The 15,682-nt window shown below is 44.2% G+C and overlaps 2 protein-coding genes across 2 annotated transcripts in view; both read left to right on the top strand.

Annotated features, from left to right (window-relative positions):
• The first annotated feature begins 7,856 nt into the window (after positions 1 to 7,856).
• The window catches only part of LOC138786794 (zinc finger protein OZF-like), a 57,688-nt gene continuing 49,862 nt past the window's right edge, over positions 7,857 to 15,682 (top strand). Inside the window, exon 1 of the mRNA XM_069963852.1 lies at positions 7,857 to 7,988. The gene's annotated coding sequence lies outside the window, so the exon portion shown is untranslated. The remainder of the gene's footprint in view (positions 7,989 to 15,682) is intronic.
• The window catches only part of LOC138786645 (zinc finger protein 271-like), a 125,795-nt gene continuing 119,174 nt past the window's right edge, over positions 9,062 to 15,682 (top strand). The window contains exon 1 of the mRNA XM_069963626.1: positions 9,062 to 9,780. Within this exon, the coding sequence (XP_069819727.1) occupies positions 9,264 to 9,780 (517 nt within the window). The 5' untranslated portion in view covers positions 9,062 to 9,263. The remainder of the gene's footprint in view (positions 9,781 to 15,682) is intronic.

Here is a 15,682-nt window from a genome sequence, read left to right on the forward strand (position 1 = left end):
TGGAACTGCAGCACAATTTCTTCTAAACTACAAATGGTGGCCTCTAGTGGTCAAATGATAAAATATCAGGATCCTGACAGTGTGATACAGCTGAGCTGAGAGTGTATGGTGTAGCAGAGCTGAGTGTGTAGCTGAGCTGAGAGTGTATGGTGTAGCCGAGCTGAGTGTGTTGTGCATGCAGCAGCTGTGTATGTGTAAATACAAGACACTTTCATTTTAATAAACTTTGACCCCTTCACTGCATTATCCCCTTCATGACCTTAGACCACCAGGGAAGTTTAATTAGCATAAAATATGTTTTTCCTGTTTTCAGTGTTCCAAATCAGTCTTATAGACAGGTGCGTCTTATAAAGCGAAAAATACGGTAAATTCTCTAACGCATAATGAAAAATTAGAAATCTTCATAGAAAACTTTGTCGGAAAAATAATTTTCAGGTGAAATACACATATTCACATATTATATACCTACAGCTATGTATAGTCTATAGCAGTGCTTCTCAATTCCAGTCCTCAGGCCTCACCGACAGCTCATGTTTTGAGGATTTCTTTAGTATTTCACAGGTGATATAATTATACTCAGTGCATCAGATATTAGCACAGGTGTCCTTTGTATGGGAAATCCTCAAAACATGACCTGTTGGTGAGGCCTGAGGACTGGAATTGAGAAGCACTGGTCTATAGTGATTTTCCTGACACATAGTTTTAATTTTCTGCAGTTATAGGTGTTCATCGCGGTGCGTGAGCCTCCCATAGAGTGTCATTATGACACGAAGGCTGGCGGCATTCCGCCGCGGAATGCCGCCGCTCTTGTTCTGTTTGCACGGGGCCTTTTCCTATAATTGGCATTCTCTTGATGAGCTTTATGAGGTAAATGTTTAAAGGGTTAACAGCACCAACCGCCAAAAAATCAGGACAGTGCATGCCTCACCAGATTGGACTCAGGTATCCGGACCATCAAACAGTATCATAAACGGAGACACCACTTTGTAGAGATGAAAAAAATCTTGTGGCTTTATTCACGTCGCAGGGGTGTGAATAAAGCCACAAGAGCTTCATGAACTCTTATAGGAGTTCCCAGAGATGCTGAGCACTTGTTGGCCCTTTTGCCTTCACTCTGCGGCCCAGCTCACCCCAAACCATCTCGATTGAGTTCAGGTCTGGTGACTGTGGAGGCCAGGTCATCTGGCGTAGCACTCCATCAGGGCAGTTTCTAGGGAATAGGGCGAATCCTGATAAAAGCAACCCCCCCCCCCCCCCGAACCTCACTAAGTTCATCCCTGGGGAAGGAAGGAGGGCTTTTATCAGGATTCGGGTTACTGGGAAGAAGTATGTGTATTGTGGCATAGAACAGTGTTGCACCCCTACCAAATAGTGTTCTACTGAATACAAAAAAATCATAAAGGGTGCCTTCACACCTACCGACTCGCAGCGTAAATCTGGCAGGTCCTGGCAGTTCACTGTCACTACATACTCGCAGCAGACTGAACGACCGCTGCGTGTATGTAGTTTTGCCGGCCCCTTAACCCCTTCTGCTGCCGCCCGGATCCCGCTCTGTATACATTACCTCTCTTCCCTGCACGGGGTCCCGGCATACTGCTCTCCCGCCCGGCTAATCATTGTGTTGCCCAGCCACAGCCACTGATTGGCCAGGCGAGAGAGCAGTACGCTGGGACCCCGTGCAGCGAGGAGAGGTAATGTATACAGAGCGGGATCTGGGCAGCAGCAGAAGGGGTTAAGGGGCCAGCAGAATTACATACACGCAGCGGTCAGTCAGACCACTGTGAGTATGTAGTGACAGTGAACTGCCAGGACCTGCCAGACTCTCAGCGAGATTTACGCTGCAAGTCGGTAGGTGTGGAGGCACCCTCAGGGACTCACAGGTGACATCGTCTTTGATCTGAGGGGTCACTTTCCTTTTCCTCTTCATCTAGCCCAGGCCTCCATGACGGTTTCTTGCAGCTACAATTCGTCTCTTCAGAACTTGCCAGACATACATCTTTAGGTTCCGCACTTTTCCAGCAACTTCCTACGCTTTCCCCACCCATAGGGTCCCAAACTGAAGTGATTCTGCAGTTTGGTGCACTAAAGTTAGTAGGTATGTGGGTTTCCCCCTGTATGTAGGATCCCCTGCTGTGCCCTCATATAGTAATAATGTCTCCTGTTCTGTCTCTATATAGTAATATTGTCTCCTGCTGTGCCTCCATTTAGTAATAATGTCTCCTGCTGTGCCTCCATATAGTAATGTCTCCTGCTGTGCCCTCCATATAGTAATAATGCCCCCTGCTGTGTCCTCCATATAATAATAATGCCCCCTGCCGTGCCTCCATATAGTAATAATGTCTCCTGCTCTGCCTCTATATAGTAATAATATCTCCTGATGTACCTCCATATAGTAATAATGTCTCCTGATGTACCTCCATATAGTAATAATGTCTCCTGCTGTGCCTCCATATAGTAATGTCTCCTGCTGTGTCCTCCATTTAGTAATAATGTCTCCTGCTGTGCCCTCCATATAGTAATAATGCCCCCTGCCATGCCTCCATATAGTAATAATGTCTCCTGCTGTGCCTCCATATAGTAATAATGTCTCCTGCTGTGCCCTCCATATAGTAATAATGTCTCCTGCTGTGCCTCCATATAGTAATAATGTCTCCTGCTGTCCTCCATATAGCAAAATTGTCCCCTGCTGTGCCTCCATATAGTAATAATGCCCCCTGCTGTGCCCTCCATATAGTAATAATGCCCCCTACTGTGCCCCATATAGTAATAATGTCTCCTGCTGTGCCTTCCATATATTAATAATGTCCCCTGCTGTGCCCCCATATACTAGCAATGTCCCCCATATACTAATAACGTCCTCCTGCAATGTCCCCCATATAGTTATAATGTCCCCCTGCCTTGTCCTCATATAGTAATACTGCCCCCCTGTAATGTCCCCTATATAGTTATGTCCCCCATATAGTTATAGTGTCCCCCACATAGTTATATTGTCCCACTGCAATGTCCCCATATACTAATAATGTCCCCCTGCATTGCTACAAAAAAACTAAACAAAATTATACTCACCTAATACTGTCTTCCTCTATTTTGGCCCGTTCAGCCGCCAGAGGGATCCCCCAGCTGGCGCAGCGACGTCATCACTGCCCGTGCCATAGGATCCATCAGAGATCAGTTCCATCCGGGGGTGGGGGGGGTTGGGGGGGGCAGGTGCTTCTGGCTGGTGGCGGCGGCGCAGACATCTCTCACAGCTCTGGGGTCAGCGGTCCGTTGCACCGCCCTCTGCGGGCGGGGGAAGCCGCCAATGATACCATGAATGTGCGGGGTCCGGGCGCTGTCAAGCACCACCAGGCGCCCCGTTAAAAAAATAAATGATGGTCCAACTAAACACAAACCGGATGGAATAGCGGCTGCTGCAAGATGCTGTGGTAGCCATGCTGGGTCAGTATAAATCCCCAACAGTGTCACCTGCAAAGCACCCCCACACCATCACACCTCCTCCTCCATCCAGTCAACTTTTCTGCGTCGCACAAAGACACAGTGGTTGGAAAGCGCAGATTTCCACTGGTCTAATGTCCATTCCTTGTGTTCTTTAGCCCAAACAAGTCTCTTCTGCTTGTTGTCTGTCCTTAGCAGTGGTTTCCTAGCAGCTACTTTACCATGAAGTCTGCTGCACAGTCTCCTCTTACCAGTTGTAGAGATGTCTCTGCTGCTGCACAGCCTCCTCTTACCAGTTGTTGTAGAGATGTCTCTGCTGCTGCACAGAGTCTCCTCTTACCAGTTGTAGAGATGTCTCTGCTGCACACAGTCTCCTCTTACCAGGTGTTGTAGAGATGTCTCTGCTGCTGCACACAGTCTCCTCTTACCAGGTGTTGTAGAGATGTCTCTGCTGCTGCACACAGTCTCCTCTTACCAGTTGTAGAGATGTCTCTGCTGCTGCACAGTCTCCTCTTACCAGTTGTTGTAGAGATGTCTCTGCTGCACACAGTCTCCTCTTACCAGTTGTTGTAGAGATGTCTCTGCTGCTGCACAGTCTCCTCTTACCAGTTGTTGTAGAGATGTCTCTGCTGCACAGTCTCCTCTTACCAGTTATAGAGATGTCTCTGCTGCACAGTCTCCTCTTACCAGTTGTTGTAGAGATGTCTCTGCTGCTGCAGTCTCCTCTTACCAGTTGTTGTAGAGATGTCTCTGCTGCACAGTCTCCTCTTACCAGTTATAGAGATGTCTCTGCTGCACACAGTCTCCTCTTACCAGTTGTTGTAGAGATGTCTCTGCTGCTGCACACAGTCTCCTCTTACCAGTTGTTGTAGAGATGTCTCTGCTGCACACAGTCTCCTCTTACCAGTTGTTGTAGAGATGTCTCTGCTGCTGCACACAGTCTCCTCTTACCAGTTGTTGTAGAGATGTCTCTGCTGCACAGTCTCCTCTTACCAGTTATAGAGATGCCTCTGCTGCACAGTCTCCTCTTACCAGTTGTTGTAGAGATGTCTCTGCTGCACACAGTCTCCTCTTACCAGTTGTTGTAGAGATGTCTCTGCTGCACACAGTCTCCTCTTACCAGTTATAGAGATGTCTCTGCTGCTGCACACAGTCTCCTCTTACCAGTTGTTGTAGAGATGTCTCTGCTGCTGCACACAGTCTCCTCTTACCAGGTGTTGTAGAGATGTCTCTGCTGCACAGTCTCCTCTTACCAGTTGTTGTAGAGATGTCTCTGCTGCACACAGTCTCCTCTTACCAGTTGTTGTAGAGATGTCTCTGCTGCTGCACAGTCTCCTCTTACCAGTTGTTGTAGAGATGTCTCTGCTGCACAGTCTCCTCTTACCAGTTATAGAGATGTCTCTGCTGCACAGTCTCCTCTTACCAGTTGTTGTAGAGATGTCTCTGCTGCTGCACAGTCTCCTCTTACCAGTTGTTGTAGAGATGTCTCTGCTGCTGCACACAGTCTCCTCTTACCAGTTGTTGTAGAGATGTCTCTGCTGCTGCACACAGTCTCCTCTTACCAGTTGTTGTAGAGATGTCTCTGCTGCTGCACAGTCTCCTCTTACCAGTTGTTGTAGAGATGTCTCTGCTGCACACAGTCTCCTCTTACCAGTTGTTGTAGAGATGTCTCTGCTGCTATAACCTCTGATTTCTGAGGCTGGTGACTCACATGATCTTCTCCTCCGCAGCAGAGGTGACTCTTGCTCTTCCTCTCCTGGGCCGGTCCTCATGTCCGTCAGTTTCTTTGTAGCGCTTGATATTTTCTGCAACTGCACTTGGTGACACTTTCAAAGTTTTCCCAATTTTTCAGACTGACACCTTCATTTCTTACAGTAATGGCGGCTGCTTGTTTTTCTTTACTTAGCTGCTTTTTTCTTGCCATAATACAAATTCTAACAGTCTATTCAGTAGTACTATCATCTGTGTATCCACCCGACTGCTGCACAACACAACTGATGGTGCCGACCGCATTTATAAGGCAAGAGATCCCACTTATTACACCTGACAGGGAACACCTGGGGAGTGACAACCATTTCTGGTGACTATAACAAGAGAATGCCAAGAGTGCAAGGCAGGAATCACAGCAGAAGGCGGCTACTCTGAAGAGCCGAGAATATAAGACAGATTGTCAGTTGTTTATCACTTTTTTCTTAAGTACAGTGGTGCCTTGGATTACGAGCATAATTCGTTCCATGACCGTGCTTGTAATCCAAATCCACTCTTAAACCAAAGCAAATTTTCCCATAAGAAATCATAGAAATGCAGACAATTGGTTCCACACCCCAAAATAATGATTTTTTATTCTGAATAACATGTAAAACTAATGAAACAAACATTCAGAAACATCAGAATCTGTGATATTATACGTTAATGTACAGTAATGAAGAAGATGGAAAACACCAGGGCTGACAGAGACTGCAGGGAGCAGGAAGGAAGGAGCAGGGCAGATGTGGGCACATACATGCAGCACTCTCTGTCCGGGGAGGGAGGGGTTACAGCTATGCAGATATTAGCCCCACAGTCCTGTCCCCTGATGCAAGCCCCAGCCTGAAGTGGATCTGCTATGATTTGGAAGGTGAGGGAGACTTGGGTCAGAGTACAGGGCTGTAGACCCCGCTATGCAGACCATGCCCCTCCCCCACTCCCCCTCCCACCCAGTACAGGGAGCTCTTAAACCAAAGCAATGCTCTTAAACCAAGTCACAATTTTGAAAAACTGTGAGCTCTTAAACCAAGGTACCACTGTATCTAATTTCACAAGTGTTATTCATAGTTTTGATGCCTTCAGTGTGAATCTACAATTTTCACAGTCATGAAAATAGAGAAAACTCTTTGAATGAGAAGGTGTGTCCAAACTTTAAGTCTGTACTATCAACGCTCCCCAGTATCTTCCTGGCTACAGCTCAGCTACATGTACATTACACACATATACAGCTCAGCTACATGTACATTACACATATACAGCTCAGCTACATGTACATTACCCACATACAGCTCAGCTACATGTACATTACATATATACAGCTCAGCTACATGTACATTACATATATACAGCTCAGCTACATGTACATTACACACATACAGCTCAGCTACATGTACATTACACATACAGCTCAGCTACATGTACATTACACACATATACAGCTCAGCTACATGTACATTACACACATATACAGCTCAGCTACATGTACATTACACCCATACAGCTCAGCTACATGTACATTACACACATACAGCTCAGCTACATGTACATTACACATATATACAGCTCAGCTACATATACATTACACACATATACAGCTCAGCTACATGTACATTACACACATACAGCTCAGCTACATGTACATTACACATATACAGCTCAGCTACATGTACATTACACACATACAGCTCAGCTACATGTACATTACACATATACAGCTCAGCTACATGTACATTACACACATATACAGCTCAGCTACATGTACATTACACATATACAGCTCAGCTACATGTACATTACACATATACAGCTCAGCTACATGTACATTACACACATACAGCTCAGCTACATGTACATTACACACATATACAGCTCAGCTACATGTACATTACACATATATACAGCTCAGCTACATGTACATTACACATATACAGCTCAGCTACATGTACATTACATATATACAGCTCAGCTACATGTACATTACACATATACAGCTCAGCTACATGTACATTACACACATACAGCTCAGCTACATGTACATTACACACATACAGCTCAGCTACATGTACATTACACACATACAGCTCAGCTACATGTACATTACACACATACAGCTCAGCTACATGTTCATTACACACAGGGCTCTGCTGCAGGCATATATAACACACACATACACAGCTCTGCTCCACACACATCACTTCAGCTCATCCAGCACAGCAGAGTCCTGCATACACTGAGCAGCAGCTCCGGATCATGTGACTCCTCCTCCTCCATGTGACTGATCACATGACTGTGACATCATGGCAGGTCCTGGAAGCACACGGCTCCTGTACAGCTCTGCAGGTGGAGGGAAGGAGCTGGGGGACAGCAGGAGGATTAACCCCTTCAGGTCTGGACGGTATTAAGCTGTAAGCACAAAGGGGAGAATTGGTTAATCATATATAAAGGGCTTTGTTTATATTAATTATATTATTTAATTGTTGCAAAATTTTGCTCCATTACTCTAAAATTTGCTACTTTCCTGTTAGAGTCTCATGTGGAAGTAGTAGTTGGTTGGTAAATTTCCTATTTTTCTTCCTCTCATAGACATGTGCATTGTGGACAGCCCTATAGATGTGTGAATATAACATAGAACTTTTCTGTAACATCTTTCTCCTCTTCTCTCCATTCAGCTTCCTCCCCTCCAGGATCCTCTGCTGATATCTTCTATATAAGAGACCGACCCATCAACCATGGAGAGAGACAGAGACAAGATGGCCGAGAGGATAATAACCCTCACCCTACACATACTCTTCCTGCTTACTGGGGAGGTGAGGGATTCTGGGAGTGATGTCATCATGACATCATTCTTATCTATGGAATAACAGATGGATAGGACTGGAGAGGTGAGGGATTCTGGGAGTGATGTCATCATGACATCATTCTTATCTATGGAATAACAGATGGATAGGACTGGAGAGGTGAGGGATTCTGGGAGTGATGTCATCATGACATCATTCTTATCTATGGAATAACAGATGGATAGGACTGGGGAGGTGAGGGATTCTGGGAGTGATGTCATCATGACATCATTCTTATCCATGGAAAAACAGATGGATAGGACTGGAGAGGTGAGGGATTCTGGGAGTGATGTCATCATGACATCATTCTTATCTATGGAATAACAGATGGATACGACTGGAGAGGTGAGGGATTCTGGGAGTGATGTCATCATGACATCATTCTTATCTATGGAATAACAGATGGATAGGACTGGGGAGGTGAGGGATTCTGGGAGTGATGTCATCATGACATCATTCTTATCTATGGAATAACAGATGGATAGGACTGGAGAGGTGAGGGATTCTGGGAGTGATGTCATCATGACATCATTCTTATCTATGGAATAACAGATGGATACGACTGGAGAGGTGAGGGATTCTGGGAATGGATGGAGTGATAGTAATGTGTCTCTCCATACACAGGATTACACAGTAGTGAAGAAGTCCTCTAGTGGGCGCTGTGGGGCCCCTGGGTGTGAAGGATGGGGAAGAACCCTGAGCCCAATCCCGGGGCCCCTGATACATGAGGAAATGGAGGAAGAGAAGATCCTAGAAGTCACCAACAAGATGGTGGAGCTGCTGAGTGGAGAGGTGAGACTGTGGCTGCTGGGAATGCTGGGACATTATACAGTAACACCACTGGAGGGGTGGGGGGGATGACTGTGTGATCATTGTGTGTGTCAGGTTCCTATAAGGTGTCAGGACGTGGCGGTCTATTTCTCCATGGAGGAGTGGGAGTATGTAGAAGGACACAAGGATCAGTACAAGGATGTGATGCTGGAGGATCAGCAGCCCCTCCCATCAGCAGGTAATAGACAGGACTATATACACACCTCCTCTCTGTATTATCTGGATGGAAAGAATGAATTCAGTCTCTGTATGTGTTCCCTCCAGTCAGATCCAGTAAGAGAACAGCACCAGAGAGATGTCCCCGTCCTCTTCTCCCACAGGATCAGGATCAGGTAGATGGGGATGTTCCCTGTGATCTGTACATCCCACCTGACTTCTCCTGTCTGATGACTCAAAATATTTCTCTCACATCTTATGAATCAGGAGGAAGATGGGAACAATATTAATGCTCCAGAGACAGATGTGAGCAGTCATAAGCAGTATAAGGAGGACATTCCTACAAGGAAGAATCTTAACTGTTTTAATACTACAGACATAAGAATAAAGAAAGAAGAGGAGGAAGAAACAGATGTAAGCAGTGATGAGCAGTGTAAGGAGGATTCCTCTATAGGGAATAATTTAAGCTATATTCATGTTATAGATATAAAGACAGAAGAAGAAGAGACAAATGTGAACAGTGATGAGCAGTATAATGTAAACATTCCTACTGAAAAGGATCTGAACTATTTTAATGCTACAGATATAAAGGTAAAAGAAGAAAAGGAGACAGATGTGAGCAGTGATGAGCAGTATACGGAGGAGATCACTATTGAGAAAGATCAGAACTGTTTTAATGCTACAGACTTAAGGATAAAAGAAGAGGAGGAGGAAGAGACAGATGACAGCAGTGATGAGCAGTATAAGGAGGACATCACTACAGGTAACTGCCCAGGTGAGTGGTGACCACTAAATGCAGAGAACAGTCACTGTTATCAGACTTTATGCTTTATATACACATTGTACTAAAAAACAGTTAAATTCAATATGAAGTAAACCGTCACCCTGTATAGGCAATAAGCCATTCTCTGACCGTATACAATATCTTAACAAAGAGCCAAAAACAGCACTAAAAATGTGTGTGCACTTACATGGAGAAAAGCTACATGTTCTTTACAGAAATACTAAACTCAGGGACTACAGGGACTAGTGCAGGGACATAGTACAGAAGGTAAACAAAACGTACTCGTTCCCTTGCCTCCATAGCGCCACCCTCTGGTTTCTTCGGCAGCTGCCCAGGGCCATTTTCCAAAAGCATTCGGATATGCCACAATCTTGGCTCCGGCTGCTGCAACATCACAGCCCTGCTTATGGATCGCCCATTCAGTAATCTGAAAGAACAATCGGCACTCCGGTAACCCCTGCAGCAATTGTAGTAGAAAAGATGAAGACATCTCGGCACTCAGTATTGTATGGATCGCCCATTTAGCCACTTAGTGACTGCAGCGGTGTTCCAGCTACTGATAGATTGAGCGGGCAATCCATCAACGGGGTACAGGACGTTGCATGCAGCAGAAGCTGATGGAGGCCAGCGGCAGGGAGGTATCGGTAGGGCAGAGCTATGTGGGGCACAAGGATGGGTAAGTCTTCTTTATTATTTTCCTGCACCCCCCCCCCCCCCCTGTCTTCTGTTGAATTATTCACTTCGTGGGATTTCTTTATTAACCCCTTCCCGTCAGTAACATAAATATATACATTCCTGTACTGACGGGGTTACTGATGTGTGCGGAACCGCTACAGTGAGACATCAGTGTGTCCGGGGTCAGAGGTAACGAGAGGTAGCTGCGGTCCCGCAGCTGCGTCTCATTAACCTATAGATCGCGGCGTTTAAGGAACTCAGTGACAGAACAAGCATCTGTCACTGAGTGATTGGGACCCCTGATCGCTTGTGCTGACAGGCGGGGGTAATGGTGCGTTTACACAGACAGATTTATCTGACAGATCTTTGAAGCTAACGCCAGGAATGGACTATAAACAGGGATCAGGTCAAAACGGAAAGACTGGGATCTATCCTCTTTTTAAATCCATTCCTGGCTTTGTCTTCCAAAATCTGTCAGATAAATCTTTCTGTGTAAACGCACCCTAAGTCACTTACCTCCGTCCTGTCGGATCGGCAATCCATGTATAGAGTTTGCTCTCAGGCAGGCTGTATACATAGATTGCTGATAACACGGATCTATGCTATGCTATGGCATAGCATAGATCAGTATATGCAATCTAATGATTTAATGTTTTACAGTAATAAAAAAAGTTTTTAAAAGTATTAAAAAACCCTTATAAACCCCCCCCCCAATAAAAGTTTAAAATACGCCCTTTGCCCATTGTAAAAATAGAAAATATTAAAAGATAAATAAACATATTACATATTGTAGCGTAGGGAATTGTTCGATCTATTAAAATATAATATTATTGTTCCCGCACGGTGAATGGCCTAAACAAAAAAAAAAAAAGAACGCACCAGGATTGCTGATTTTAATAAATTATGTATCAGAAAAAAAATTATAAAAAGCAATCAAAATTTTTCTGTTACACCAATATAAAATTTATAAAAACTAGAGATCATGGCGCAAAAAAATTACACCCCAACCAGCCCTGTAGGTGGAAAAATAAAAGTGCTATGTCTCTTAGAAGGCGGGGAGGAACATTGCATTAATCTGACCTGGACTTTTGTGCATCAAAGGGCTCGGTCTTGAAGGGGTTAGTGTACTATATAGAGGCCTGGAGGCAACATATAGGCCAGTCTGAACATTCACGGTATAGACAGAGCTTTCACTTCCAATGGATTGTCCTCCTGATATAGGTAGAAGAATTATTTCTGATTCTTGATTTTCTGTACCCCTGCCTTGGTTAACACAATGGAAAAACCTTTAATAAAACAAATAGATCTTTTAGTTTTCTGTCCCCCTATGTCTGGTATACCCCACTGCCAAGAGATGGGATGTCTCTTGACTAGTACGCCACTCTCCCGATACAAAGTGAATTTCCCACTGAAATGGTGAGCCACAACTATGAAGAATCCCTGAATGTGGATAAGGCAGACCGATGGAAAAGGTTCCTCTTCTCCAACTCTAGGGTCAGTCACAAATTCTTGAGGAGAGAGTAATGTCGTATGTCCCTCATCTTTGTTGTGTTCTCTCTTCCTGTTATCAAAGGTGTGATATAAAGCAGAGCAAAGCCAATAGCTTTACCTTCTCTTAGAATAGATGACAAAGCCTTCGTATCTTTTACTGGTTGAACCATGGACTTCCCGTCCTTTATTTGTCTCTATTATTGGAGCGAGTTTTCAGTGCCACTTCAGTGTGCACTTCTTTTCCAATCATGCTACGCTGAGATTCTAGAAGACCACCTCTGACTCCAGAGAACAGAGTTGCCGTAAGTTCCAGGAAAACAAGGCCATCATGGTTGCTGACGTTAGGCTAGATATCATCTAGATAAGTTATCTCCAGACCTTCTGATGCAGGGTAGGGATTAGAGATGAGCGAACCGGGTTCGAGTCGATCCGAACCCGAACGTTGGGCATTTGATTAGCTGGGGCTGCTGAACTTGGATAAAACTCTAAGGTTGTCTGGAAAACCTGGATGCAGCCAATGACTATATCCATGTTTTCCACATAGCCTTAGGGCTTTATCCAAGTTCAGCAGCCCCAGCTAATCAAATGCCAAACATTTGAGTTCGGATGGACTTCGGATGGCCCGAACAGCTAGAACCGAAGTAGAACTAATGGTCCTTTTACACGGAGCGATAATTTGCCCAATCGAACGATTAACGATTTCGAAGTAACAATGTTTTTTCTTACGATCAGCATTTAGACGGACCTTTATATGATTTGAAAAAATCATTATTGCGATCGTTTTAAGATCGCTTAAGTCTATCTGACACATAGGGTGAATCGTTGAAAGACTGTTTACACGAAGAGATCTTCGTATTTTAAGTGAACGACCAACGATGATTTCAGAACTTGTTGAAAGATCACGATGAACAATTTATCGTTCGCTGCTGGATCGTTGGCTGTGTTTACATGAGCCGATTATCACTCACTCGAATTTTTACGTTAACGATGGCATTTAAGTGATAATCGGTTCATGTAAACACAGCGAATGATCCAGCGGCGAACGATAAATTGTTCATCATGTTCTTTCAACAAGTTCTCAAATCATCGTTGGTCGTTCACTGAAAATACGAAGATCTCTTCGTGTAAACAGTCTTTCACCGATTCACCCTATGTGTCAGATAGGCTTAAGCGATCTTAAAACGATCGCAATAATGATTTTTTCAAATCATATAACGGTCCGTCTAAATGCTGTTCGTTAGAAAAAAACACCCCCGACCCCCGCTAGAGCACCGGATACTTACCCCATCTCGCCCAGTCCCGCGCCTGGAGGCGGTCCCAGTATGGAGATATCCCTGTCGGAAGCCCGGCACGTGCTCTGCTGAGATGAGTCCGATGCCCATAGAGAATGACGGCTCCATTCATTCTCTATGGGCGTCGGTCTCATCTCAGCAGCACTTGCCGGGCTTCCGACAGGGATATCTCCATCCTGGGACCGGCTCCAGGTGCGGGACTTAGCGAGATGGGGTAAGTATCAGGGGCTCTAGCGGGGGGTCCGACGGCCTTCACCCCGGCACGGGAGGTGACATGTTCCCTTTAATAGGTTTAAAAAAGATAAGTCCATCAAGTGCAACCCATAACCCTACTGTGTTTATCCAGAGGAAGGCAAAACCCCAATTGTCCTATCACAAGGAGAAAAATTCTTCCCGACTCCACTATGGCGATCAGAATAATCCTTGGATCAGCGTCCTATTACAAGAAATTTAGAGGGACTTCTACTATTGAGTCTAAAACATTCAACCTTTTTTTTTTTTTTTTTTTTTTACAGAGTATATGTCTTTTTTTAAAACAAATTTACAGACTAATTTAACAAAATATTCATACATTTATAAAGAAAGCCTCCAGGCCTTGCTTGAACTTGTTTATTGAGTCTTCATCAGAACATCATGCGGCAGAGAGTCCCATAATCTCTTCCAGTAAAGAATCCTCACCTCCACAATACAGATGTTGTTTGCAGTGTGTCTGCCTTCTCTTTACCTTGATTAACCCTTTGAGGACCAGGCCCAAAATGACCCAGTGGACGGCGCAAATGTTCATTTTTGTGTTTTCGTTTTTTCCTCCTCCCCTTCTAAGAGCTCCAGCACTCTCAGTTTTCTATCTACAGGGCCATGTGAGGGCTTGTTGTTTTTTACAGGAGTAGTTGTACTGTGTAATGATAGAAATGATATAAATTGGTGAAATCGTAAAAAAGGATGCAATATGGTAACGTTTGGGGGGTTCCTGTGTCTCCGTAATGCAGTATATGGTATAAGCGACATACCATTATTCTATAGGTCAGTCTGAACACAACCATATGCAGGTTTACACAGATTCTCTAATGTTATATATATTTTTTAATTAAATCCTTTTTTTTTTTTTTGCAAAAAAAAAATATTTTTATCATTTTTTATTATTTATTAATTATTAATAAAATGGGGCTTATTGTGATGCTTATAACGGTTTTATTTTTTTACCTATTTTTATAAGGATCGGACGTTTTGATCACTTTTTATAAAAATTTTTTTATCTATAATGTAACAAGAAATCTGTAATCCGCGCACTTTTCCCCTCTTTTCGTGTACGCCGTTCACCGTTCGCAATGACGCTTGTTATATTTTAATAGATCGGACAATTATGCACGGTACGGTGTATTATATGTTTATTTTTATATGTTTTATTTATAGAATGGGACTTTTATTGGGGGAGGGGCTTTGGGGTAGTGTATTAGTGATTTTCACTTTTTTTTTAAAACACATTTTAAGTCTTCTTAGAGGACTTTTACATACATTACTTTGATTGCAGACATTGATCAGTGTGATAGGCGACCTGCTCATTGAGCCTGCCTGTGGCAGACTTAAAGAGGATGTACCTGGTGGTACATCCTCTTTAACCTGACACAGGGATAGAACAGCGCCGTCACGGGCAAGCCATTGATTCTAACGGAGCCGCGTCATAGAGGGGAGGGAATTCCCTCCCACTGGGGGTGGGCCGGCCGCTAACCGTGCATAGAATGGCGCCGTACACGAGAACCGGGCCGCTGTTCTGAAAACAGACCGCTGCACCGGCTTGCCCGTGACGGCACCGTTCTATCCCTCTGTCAGGTTACCTGGTGGTACATCCTCTTTAAAGAAAATGTTCTGTACTTTGTAGTGTCATCACTATTGTTCAGACATACCTGTGGACGAGAAAATGCCTGGTCAGGACAGGTGATAGTGCTGATAGGATGAAGACTGTTCCGTGGTGTCACATTCCGGTATACTTATCACTTATAATGTTACAGTAAGGGATAGTGCACAAAAATACTGACTATAAATATGGAAGATTGTTCAGGTTATTACATAATAATAATAATAATAATAATAAACCCATCTTTCTTCTTGGCAGCTGAGTGTCCCCGGAGATCAGAGGGACATCAGATATCTCCAGATATTACAGCAGATGGTCAGATCACACAGGATACATATGAAGAACCTTCTATTACTCCAGATATACCCCCAGCCCCTCACAGCAAAGATCTGCCATCTCATCCTGTTATACAAGTCCTGGCTACTGATCCATCACAGAGTGTAACGGAAAATGAAAATTACATAAGGCCTCATACAGGAAATAAGCAGTTTTCATGTTCACAGTGTGAAAAATGTTTTACTAAGAAATCAAGTCTTGTGAGACATGAGGCAACTCACATAAAAGAGAAACCATTTTCATGCGC

This window comes from Dendropsophus ebraccatus, chromosome 3 (assembly GCF_027789765.1).
Source record: "Dendropsophus ebraccatus isolate aDenEbr1 chromosome 3, aDenEbr1.pat, whole genome shotgun sequence".
In the NCBI taxonomy this organism is placed as follows: domain Eukaryota; kingdom Metazoa; phylum Chordata; class Amphibia; order Anura; family Hylidae; genus Dendropsophus; species Dendropsophus ebraccatus.